Raw genomic sequence first — 12013 nt, 5'->3', positions numbered from 1 at the left:
CAGAGTTACCGCAAACTCGAGTATTCAGTAGACTGTAACAATCTTTCAGCAAACATTATTGTCTTACTCTAGTTGTACATATCTTCTGGATGCTAAAAGAAAACCCTCTCCTACCTTTAAAGCCACTTCTTGAAAGAAAAGGAAAGAAGAATCAAATACAGAAACTACAGGACTAAAAAGTATACTGTTCTTTGCATTAAAACACTTCATATTTGATTATAATCCCAATTATATTCCCTTTCCTAGGTGCTACAGCAAAGTTTGAATTTGTGCTCAGAAGGTTCAGCCATCACTGATTTGCCTTTTTGCAGTCCAACCTCCTCTCCAAAATGGAAAATTGCCTTTAGCCTCTGCAGTCTTACACATATCATGAGACAGACCCCATGACATCACAAGATACAAATGCTTTAAAATAGTCATATTTAAATAAAAAGAAATTCATTTTATTCTCACCCTTTTTTGAACATTTTCAGTCCTCTGCCATCACATTTTTCAAGAGTTTTCTAGCTTAATGAGCTAGAAACTTACTATAATAAATAAAAGGTGAATTTCTCAATTCATCTTCATCACCTGACCCCAGTAACTGTGGTGGCAAGGGAACTATCACATATCACAAGGCTTGTGATAAAATAATGAGCGTTGGCTATGCTCTGACAACTCCGTCAAAGAGACAACGAGAGCTGCTCTGAACAAAGATGCAAGCCACAAAAGAACAACATAAGGGTGAGTTAAGTGAAATCAAGAATAAATAAACAATAAACTTGACCAAGCTATACCTCAACTTTTCCTCATGCAAAATGGGAATAATAATGTATATTTACTGAGCAGGGTTATTGTTGATTCATTAATATTTGCAAAATGCTATGGAGTCCTTAACTAGAATATGCAAAATACATGCTGCTGCAGGCCAGCCACAGCTTATGGTGCTCTTATCCAACTTGGAGGGAGGGGACAAGGGGGAGAGAGGGAGTTGAAGTGAGGGGCAAAAGGGGCAAAGAAAACAGAGGGGGAATGGCAGAAATCACTACTGCAGGGAGAGAAGAGGAAATGGGGGAGGAAGCGGAGAGGGGAAATGGAAGGAGGAAATGAGGTCATATGGGACAAAGAGGCGATGCTGGGCTTGCTGCAGTGTAAAGACCAAGGGCACAAATCCATAGGAAGTTAAGCTTCGTTAGTTCTGCTGCTCATGGGATAACCTGTGTTTATAGCTGTTGTTTTTTTTTTTTTGTAGAGAAAACTAAATTCTAAGTACAACCAGATGGGAGCATTTAACTGACCATCTGCAAGTACAGAGGGGAACTATGGGTTTTCCAGGGTATAAAACTTCTAGAAGAAATCAAAATTATTCTACTTCTGTTTTACTCACAAAGAGAGCATTGTATGAAAACTGATTGCAACATGTAATTCAACAATAGCTTTAGATCAGCGGAAGCACAAAATAGTGCTGTGACATATGTTTCAATTAGAACAAAAATAATGAACCACCCATTAGTGTCATGAAAAACATAGGCTATTAACAGTAAATGTTCTTTAACAATTTTGTTTTCTACACAAAGTTGTTTCCAGTATTTTTTCCACCTCTCATTAATCAGGTTTTCCACTATGTAACTGTTTGCTGTATGCCTGGTGTTTGTGGTGGCAAATACCTAATTCCTCCTGAGCTTCCTTTGCATCTTAATACTGTATAGAACTGATTAGGGAGACTGAAATGATACAAAGACTCTTTGGAGGCTGCCTGTTGTCATATGGTGAGTCAGTGTTGTTATTACATGACAGCTAATCTTACTTTTGGAGAAATGATGCCAAGCTCACAAAAATACTACCTCACTGGCAGCAGTGGGAAGCTTTGCGAGATACTCTGATAGAGAACACAAAGACCGAAGTGTCCTGTACTACTCACCTCTAGTAATAGATTTTCCAAGTTAAAGTTGACATGTGAACTGTCACTGACTTTTGAGGTTTTCATTCTAAGGAGGAACTGAAGTTAGTCGATGCAGTGGTTCCCATAGTGCCTGTCTCAAGGATCAAATCCACTCAATTTTAAAAAGGTTACTATTACAGAAAGCATTTCTTTACAATATTAAACAGCCTTATTTCCACCTATATTTGTGGCCCTATTTCTGCAAAGGATCCTGCAGAGAGGACTCTGCAGCTGTTCAGAACACTGTGAAAAAAACACATGGTTATTGTTTTCACACCTAACTCACATCCTCTCATATTGAGATCACTGGCACCCAGGTTATACACATTTCTCTTGCAGAATATGATCAAATCTTTCAAAAGAGTTCCCATTTTTCAAGTGGAGTCTTTCTTCTGATTAAGAACTGTAACTTTATTCTCAGACAGAATTTCATCTTCTTTTAGCAGTCTAAAGGATGAAGTAGTGAAAATAATTTAGAAATCTACTGTTATTTTCAACAAAACTAAATTCTCCTATGTCCATTTTTACAGTCATATTGGACACCTCTCTGACTGAAGTATATTTTAAGTGCAGTTGGTAGAAAATTGTATTCAGTTCAGTAGTGTATAATTTTTACCTTCTCTTTTATTCTTTTAACTTTTCATATGTTGGTAGCCTTTTGTGTAACAAAAGGTTAATCGTTTGTCAGCTATATATGTGGCAAGACTCTCAGTATCAGCTGAGCTGTGAAAGTGAAAGTATCAAAATATCCTCATGTGTGAACTCTGCAAGAAACAAATATTACTTTCTGCTTTTTTTTAAAAAAAGGCCACAATGACTGAGGAAGCTTTGGTCTTCCGAAAGGAGCATAAGGCAAAAAACATCATGAACAAACTTTACTCTGCCATAGAACTCTTTCACCTGAGTTATTCTGTTCATAAAATTGATCTAAAAATGATTATTTCTAATTTCTCTTTGTAAAATATTCTGAGATGTATTGATGAAAAGTGCTAAAGAATTAAATAATATTTATTTATGTACTGTACAATTATAATAGTTTATAGTTATAATTTTTATAATTTTGCATTGTTTGTATATTTTTCTATAGTAATACATAACATTAATTTCTTGTTTATGATTATAACTAAGACTGAACTTACTCTTTTGAAATTATGAATGAAATATATCACCTTTTTAACTACATGCCTGAATTCCCCCATATGTGGTTAGTTCACCCAACTGTCATGGCTCCCAGACAGCAGGCACAGCTATTTTGAAAATAGCTGTATTTTATGAAAACGTACCTTGAACATAATTTACAAAGATTAATTCACTAATGTAGTTGTTTAACCATCAGTCAGTAGAAGATGATTTGGTATGACATGACTTTCCAAATATATTTCCTGTTTGTCTCTTCTGTCCCTGAGAAGGATCCAATTTCACTCACATAATCTGCTAAGATTCAAAGTTCTGTATAATTTACATAGAGCTTCACATTTTCTTGGAAATACAAAATACAATTTGGGGAAATTTTCCTTTTATGTCTCATTCTATATTACTTCCTAGAACAAAATTTGTAATGCCAGTTGCCCAGAAGGTAAGGTGTGTTTCCAGAGCAAGGCTGGTTCACTTGTATCATGACAACAGTGGATGACTCCACTGGGCTGTGTGTCAATAAAAATCCAGATGGTGAATTCAGATGGTATTTTTGCAATGACCAAAAACCCCGCTATCATGTCTGGATCTAAAATTAGAGTTTCTAGAACAAGAAAGAAGGTATGTACAAAGCCCTGAGCAACCTGGTCTGATCTCACAGCTGACCCAGCTTTGAGCAGGAGGTTGGACTAGAAACCTCTAGAGGTCCCTTTGCGCCTGAATTATCCTATGGTCCTTTTACCCTTTGATCTTACAATCATTTATATTAGTCCAACAACAGATACAACATGGCTGCATTCAGATACTACAGAAACAGGCTGACTGATTGGTTGATTGACTGGTAAGTAGAGAGGGAAAATAGATTGATGGGACCAATTTTGTTGTCAGGCAACAACAGTGAAAACCTCATGTGCCCCAGACTCAGCAAAACCATCTGTAGTTACAGGCAGACGTAGATACAGGCATAAACATACCTGTACCAAGCCTACACTTCAGTTTCTAAAGCCAACCTACCCACACACCCTAGAGTAAGCTGGGCTCCTGCCAAACCATAAGATTATAAAACAAGGAGAGGCACAGGATGAGTAGCAGCAGTTTACTCTTGTGATATTGTCTCTTTGCTCCTCTGCGTCTATTGGTGTCTCTGTACCTTTGGACTATAAGCTCTTCAGAAGATGGAATGTGGTCTTCTCTCTATGTCTTGCAGAGTGATTAAGGAGGTGATGGGTTCTGGCCCCTGACTTGCATTTCTAGGTGTTATGGTAATTCAAATATTGTATAATAAGAACAACAAATATAAAGAGAGAATTAATTCTATCCATTCATCTAAAGCATTTCTTTGAGAAAACCATCTATTCTTTAACCCTCAGGAGATACCGGATGTACCATTTCTCTTGGCAGCATATTCCAACCATTAATTTCTTCCACTGTTAAAAAATGTGTATAATTTCTAATTCGAATTTATTTGACTTCAGTTTATAGATATTTGTTCTTATTATTTCTCTCTCTGTGCTAGATTAAAGAGCACTGTAGTCACCTTTCAATCTTCTTTTTGATAAGCCGAACAGATTGCACCCTTTTAAGTCTCTCTCTGCAAAGAATTTTCTCCAGCCTCAAATCATTTCTCAGCATTCTTTTGATAGTAAGGACACCAGAGGCAAATGCAATATGACCACAGAAACTTCATGAATGCCATACATAGAGGTGAAATAATGTCTCTCTTTCTACTTGCCATGTCTCTGGTTATACAGTCACAGATTCCATTATTTTTTTGTACCATAACATTAGACTGAAAACTCTTAATTTCTTTTCCATCACCATGCTCCATAAAACAGCCCCTCATCTCTGCAGGCATGGCCTGCACAATATATTCTTAAGTAACTATACTTGTGCCTATATTAAAACACAGTGTATTTGAATGGGACAGATTTACCAAGCAATACAGATCCTTACGATAACCATGTCCTTAATTTAATTTCCCATTTAGCCACTCTTTTTCTCTTCTTCACAGAACATAAGTTTTGCTTTCACATTGCTGACAATATTGACTGGAATATAGTCTAGAACTAATCCATCAAGAGCTTCTCTCAATATTTAGAATAATCTTTATCCTAGTTATCCTTGTGAATGCCTTTATTGTTTCCTAATGGTATATCATTAGAACAAATACACAGTCTTATTTGTTTCCAAATGCTGGATAGAAACATGTACTGAAAACTTCTTTTCTAGATCATTATTTAACAGTTCTACCATCTCCATCTAGTAATGGTCAACAGGATTCATTTTGTTCCCAACATACTTGGAAACATGTTCTTACTGACATTAGCTCTGCAAATCATGGATTTTTTTATGTCTTTGACATGCAGTTGTGATTTTCTATAGTTCAGAAATTTTAGTTCATATTGATTAATCTTTTGCCTTTTTCATTTTGTTATGCTTTTCAATTTCTAATTACTTCCTTTGCTTTGTTACTAAGTCAGGACAGGCTTTTACCCCCTATTTTTTCTTTCTTAATGGGGTAATAATGTCCGTCTGTCTAATAGAGTCTTCTTTAATAATATCTAATATTTGTTGACATTTTTCTATGTTACTCTTTTTAGCTTTATTCAAACTTTTCTTTAGCTTTGAGATGACCTTTAGCTTTCCAAGTAAGTTAGGAACAAAATACATCATCTCAATACTATAGGTCCATTAGTAGATGGGGGGTGGTAGTACACTTAGTTCTCTGTTCAGAGTGAATATAGAACAGGTTGCTAATGAGAAGGCAACCACTGATGTCCAGCCCCAAGTCTTATCCCTCCACCATCAATCTTTTTTGGTCTTAATAAAATTGAAAAAAAAAGAAGCCAATTGCTGGTAGCAGTATGTTTTGTATTAAACAATTATCAACTATGATTTCTAGAAATTCCAATGATAATTTACTACTTGCCTCATGGGACCTCCAACATGTCTCCAAAGTGAATGTTTCCCAGAAATAACTGATATTTTGACACATTAGAGAAAAGTAGTAAAAAAGTAGTAATAAAAAAAGGAGTAAATTATTCTTTAAGATGATTTGGTGATTTCTCTTAGAATCACAGAAACACAGGATAATTCAAGTTGAAAGGGACCTCAGGAAGTCTCTAGTCCAACCTCCTGTTCTAAGCAGGGCTGGGTCTGAGGTCAGCCCAGATTGCTCAGGGCTTTAGTTAGATTGCACAACCGCTCTGGGTACATCTTCCAACACTTGACAGTCTGCATCATGAAAAAGTTTCTCCTTATATCCAGTTGGAACGTCTCTTGTTTCAATTTAAGTCCATTGTCTCTCATCCTCCCACCCATGCACCACTGTGAAAAGCCTGGCTCCATCTTCTAGATAATCTCCTCATAAGTACTGATAGGCTGCTATAAGGTCCTGCTGAAACCTCCTTTTCCAAGCCCAGTTCCCTCAACCTCCCCTTGTAGGGCAAATGCTTCAGCCCATGACCATCTTGGTGGCCCTCTGCTGAATGTTACAGTTGATCTACATTTGTCTCGCCTTGGAGAGCTCCAAACTGGACCTATTAATCTAGATGTGATCTAACAAGTGCTAAGTAAAGAGGGACAATCGCTTCCTTCCATCTACTGGCTCTGCCCCTGTCCATACAGCCCAGGATGCTGTTGGCCTTTTTTGCTGCCAGCACACACTGCTGGCTCATGCTCACCTTGCTGCCCACCAACGCACAGGGCCTTTCCTGCAGGCTGTCCCCAGCCTGTACTGGTGCCAAGGGTTCTTCCTTCCCAGGAACAGAACTTTGCATTTGTCCTTCTTGAATTTCAAAAGGTTCCTGTTAGCCCATTTCTCCAGCCTGTCTAGGTCCCTCTCGGTAGCAGCCCTGCCCTTGAACATATCAAGTGGTCCCCCCCAATTTGGTGTCATCTGCGAACTTGACAAGAGTACAATTTGTCACATCTTCCAAGTCATTGGTAAAGGTGTTAAACAGGACAGTACTCCATGTTTTACCAGCATCTAGGTAGAGTATGACACATGAACCACTGCCCTCTCAGCTCAAACATCCAGCCAGCTTTTTAACCTTCCAGACTGTAACATCCCAATTTGGATACAACAATATTGTGAGAGACAGTCAAAAGCCTTGGTAAAGTTGAGGCAAATGATATCCACTGCTCTCCCATTGTCCACAAATCCAGTCATTTTATTCTAGAAGGCAATCAGGCTGATCAGGCATGATTTACCCTTGGTAAATTCATGCTAACTGTTTCCAGTCACCTTCTTCTCCTTCCTGTGCCCAGAAATGCGTTCCAAAAGGACCCGCTCCATCGTTTTCCCAGAGACTGAAGTAATGCTGATCAACCCGTAGTTCTCCAGATCATCTTTTTGGATGATCATCCTTTTTGGCCTTTTTGCAGATGGATGAAACATTTGCCTTTCTCCAGTCACTGGGGACCTCCCCCAGTCTCCATGATCTATCAAAGGTGATAGAGAACAGCCTTGCAAGGACATCAAGCAGCTCTCTCAATACTCTTGGATGCAGCCCATCTGGTCCCATGGAGAGTCAAGATCTCTCAAGTAATCCCTGACTCGATCCTCACCCACTGCTAGTAGTTCTTTTCCTTGAACCCTGCCTCTAAGCACAGAGTCCTGGGAGAACTTACTGATGAAGACTGAGGCAAAGAAGCTATTGAGTACCTCAGCATTATCTGCAAATGCTTCACTAAATCACCCATCCTATTCAGCAACAGGTCCACATTCTCTTTATTCAGTTTTTACTATTGAAGTAGCAGTAGTAACTCTTCTTGTTATCCTTGACAACCCTTGCATCAATTCTAGGTGAGCTTTGGCTTTCCTAACATCATCCCTACATGCCCAGGCAAGGTTTCTAAATTCCTCTTTTGCAACCTATCCCTGCTTCCATGTCCTGTATTTTCCATGTCCTGTAAGAACTGCTTTTTTGCATTGGGGCTCAGTCATGAGTTCTCTGTATAGCCAAGCCAGTCTCCTGATACATCTACTTGTTTTCCTGAGTATTAGGATAGACCATCCTTGTGCTTTCCTGCCAGCTTTCCTGAGCTCTTTTACCCCTCAGAGCTGATGCTCAGGAGATCCCACCTAGCAGTTCCCTGAATAAGCTGAAGTCTGCTCTCCTAAAGTCCAGCATCCATACTCTGCTACTCTCGTTCCTCAATGCCCTTACCACCCCTAACCACTGTTTCCTCATTTAACTGTGGGTCATAATCTACCTCCCCTGTTGTTCCTACTTTAAAGTTCTCCACACCAGGTTGGCCAGCCAGTTGGCAAAGATGTTCTTGTCCCATTTTGTCAGGTGGATTTTGTCTCTCCCCACTAATACAAGATATCATTGATATTTTTCTCAGATAGGATTAGTTAGCATACCGGTCTATATACATTATAGTAACTCTGTAACAAACTTTTTAAAGCTCTATCTCCTCAAGCATACACAAGCACATACACACAAACACCCCTAGTCTACCCACCCTATTTTTCCTAAGCAGGTCAAATAATCAAAATGTTGAACTCATGAATGATTCCAATCACCTCAAGGGGCTTAATGATGGGAATTAAATGAGAATTTTCAGTTCTCTTACTTGTTTCCTCAGATTTTAGGTCATTTTAATAGTCAAAGAGAAAGTATTTCAGTATTTTCCCCCATTCTATGCAGCATGAGCTCAGTTTGTTCATGACACAGCATCTCAGTTTACACAGCATTTTTTTATCAAGCTCTATGTTACTAATTTAACATCTTCCCAGCTCCTCTGCTTAGACTCCCTCCGAGATTAGCCCCCATACCTGTCAGATGCAAGCTAACATAGTCATACATCCCCCACTCTTTCTGAAATATGGTTCAATATTCCACTGTATCTAAATTGTCTCTTGGAACTACAGACAGAAAGCACAGTTCACACCAAGTATATTCTGTCTTCTTTCTCTAACTCATGGACAGGAAGGAGCTTAAAGACAATCTCTGACTTTCCATCTGAGTGCTAATCCTGATTCCTGCAGTTTTCTTTGACCTGTACAATTCCACTTGGTGCCATATAATTACTTCCAAACTGAATTACCTTTCAGATAATCTTACAAACTTGTCCAATAGTGCAATTACATTTTGTGGTTTTGCTCAAGGGAGATGGCATGCTGTCATATTTCCTTGTGTCATTTTTTGAATATTTTGTCCACTCTGGGTTACACAGGAATATCTCTTGTAGCATACCTGATTAATACTGCAAGGAATCATATTACATATGTATATTGCAGCTTTGAATTGCAGATGAATTGCTGAAGATCTGATGGTTTGACACTTCTAGCAGGACGAATGTCCTTTTTCCCTTTTTTGCTCATAAATGGCCAAGCCACTTCTTTTGTTTCTTTTCTTTCTCATTCCCTTGATGTTGTCCTCCCCCATGGTTTCTGTGGCAACAGTTTCTGAATGCAGTTATCCAAGAGGCATTAATTTTCTCAAATACTATACTTTTGAAATGTGCACTTCTAGACCACAGATATTATATAAAAGATTGCTTGAGGTTATATTTCAGGTTCAGTAAAGAGTTCAGTTATAAAACTTTTTAAAGTCAGATTCTTTCTATTTTAGCTGAAGGAAAACTGTTATTCTGTATTTCCATTAATACAGTTGTAAGTATTTTTAAAGTCTGTTTACTTCTGAAGGTCATAAAAACTACATAATTTAATTTTATAGGTATTAAGCATAACTCTTTCACAGTGAAAGGATGTCTTCATGATACATGCCTTACGTGGCTACATATTATTCTTAAGAATAATATATCTCAATCTGCTAGATATTTCCCAAATATTTAGAAAGGTAGGATACAGCCAACCTTAGATTTCTATAATGCAGACATCAGCATTTGACATGGTCATCCAAATTTCCGATATAGTCTGCAGACAGAAACAGGCACATATAGGAAGTGATTCATCTCATTCAAGAGTAGACACCTTAAGTCTCTTAAGTGATACAGATGGGTACCTTGCAGGTCAGCTTCTATTTTGGAGATTTCTGAGGTGGGGCAGGAGAATCCCAGACCCAGTGAACCCAAAGAGCTGGTAATCTAGAGACAAAGCAAGGAAGGAAGGAAGGAAGGAAGGAATTCATACTCCTGTCTTGGGTGCGTGCCTCTCTGCGCCCCCCTCTTTCTGTGAGGGATCCCAGAGGAAAAGCTTTGACAAGACAACTGCTATTCAGATGTCAGAAGCTACTCTGAAGTTAGTTTGGCATTCGACTGATTAAGTTTGATAGGAGGCAGAAGGTTTAGCTCTATTTTTTAATTTGCTTTTGCTGTTTGGCTATAAATTATGTCTACTTATTCTCCCCACCCCTCCAGGTAACTCCTTCCTTCCCTGGAAGTCATTCAGCACTTACATCAAGGAAGCATCCGCCAGCCCCCCCAGTTCTTTTCCTCATCTCCATTTCCTCACAGCGTGCCGTCCATCCCTCAGCACACGAAAGGGAGTTAAACTGGCTAACCGAAACCCCGTCCGCGCCCCCCGGCACGGCCCTGTTTCACTGCCAGCGCCTGACCGCAGCCCTGCGAGCACATCCCCCGCCGGAGCTGTTCACTGAGCGAGTCGCACCTTCCACTAACAGAATTAAACGTGACGCTTACGGTCACAGTAAAGAGTAACACCTGGGAAAGTAAACACAGGAGGGCTAAAAACACCGAGAAAGGGGCCCTGGCGGGCCCCGAGGCCAGGCCCGGCCGCCCCGGGCGCGGAGCCCGCCACGACGAGACACCCCGCGTCCCTGCTCGACGGGGCGGGTCCGCCCCGCCCCCCCCTCCGCGCCGCGCATGCGTGTCCGGCGCCGCGGGCGCCGCAGGCGGAGGGAGGCGGTGCAGGGGCGGGGCCAGAGTCTCAAAGGAACCGAGCGGGGGGGGGGGGCGGGGCGAGGGAGCCGGGCGCGAGGCGCGAGGCGGCGCCGGGGCTCCGGGGCGGGGGGTTGGCCGCGGGCGCGGCGGCGCTAGGGCCCGGCGGGAGGCGGGGTCGGGCCGTGCGGGCCCGCGCTGTGTTGGCCGCGCGCGCGGGGCGGGGGGTGAGCGAGGGAGCGAGCGGGTCTGGCGCTCTCTGGGAGTCGCGCGCCGGGCCGTTGGGGCCGTTAGGGCCGTTGGGCTGCGTGCGCCCCGCGGCAGGCGCTGGCGGGGCCGGCGAGGGCTGCTTCCGTCGCCTGCCTTGCCTCGCCTTCTCCTCCTACTCCCGCCCGGCCCAGCCTGGCTCCGCTCGGCTCGGCGCTGTGATTGGGCGGAAGATGGCGCTGGGCGGATGGAAATCCTAATGACAGTCTCCAAAATCGCCTCCATCTGTACCATGGTGAGCGCGGGGCCGGGGCCAGCCCTGTCCTGCCGGCTCCCCGGGGGGTGGGGGCGCGGGCGCGGCGGGTCCCTTTGGGGTGGTGGAAGGGGCTGCGGGGAGGCAGGCGAGGGGCGGGCGCGAGCTGCGGGGGAGGCCGGCTTTGCGCAGCGCCCTGGCGGTGGGTGGTGCGGCGGCGTGGGGGACGGGGCGGCGAGAGAGCGGGGCGAGCGGCGAGGAGGTGTCCCCCACCCGCGACCGTGGGTGGGGATCGGAAGTGGAGCGTGGTTAATCGGATTTGGGAGGCTGGATCTTGATGCAGACGCTGATGGGATTGGGTTGGGCTAGGTGTGAAGGGGAATCCTGGTTATGAAGGTGATAAAATGCGTGGTTATTCAACACAGCTTTTCCCCCGAAGTGTGCCGAAAGCTGGGAGGGGGAGCTTTAGGACCATTGGCTGGAGTTCGGGATTGCTTAGTGCAAATATGTTTTTAGGACAGGATTTCTGCAAGTGCTCTCCGACTCTCGATCCACCTTGTAATTGTTTTTCGCTTTTACAGTACTTTACTATTGTTGTGGCGCTCTAATTGCCTTGCATATTAGCAGGCGGGTGCTTCTCCAGTTACCCGGAAAAGTGTTAGCATTCCGTGTGATCTGTTTAGCCA

At 42.3% G+C, this 12013-nt stretch overlaps 1 protein-coding gene across 2 annotated transcripts in view; it reads left to right on the top strand.

The window, feature by feature from the left end:
* Positions 1–11106: 11106 nt before the first annotated feature.
* The window catches only part of USP12 (ubiquitin specific peptidase 12), a 40780-nt gene continuing 39873 nt past the window's right edge, over positions 11107–12013 (top strand). The window contains exon 1 of one of the 2 annotated variants that reach the window (XM_067290672.1): positions 11107–11369. In XM_067290672.1, coding sequence (XP_067146773.1) covers positions 11322–11369 — 48 coding nt within the window. In that variant the 5' untranslated portion in view covers positions 11107–11321. Of the gene's footprint in view, positions 11370–11709; positions 11724–12013 lie in introns of those variants that run through there. The other variant, XM_013962137.1, reaches the window with a different exon arrangement.

Source organism: Apteryx mantelli, chromosome 1 (assembly GCF_036417845.1).
Source record: "Apteryx mantelli isolate bAptMan1 chromosome 1, bAptMan1.hap1, whole genome shotgun sequence".
In the NCBI taxonomy this organism is placed as follows: domain Eukaryota; kingdom Metazoa; phylum Chordata; class Aves; order Apterygiformes; family Apterygidae; genus Apteryx; species Apteryx mantelli.
The sequence above is the reverse complement of the archived record's forward strand: the minus strand, read 5'-3'. Positions and strand labels throughout refer to the sequence as shown.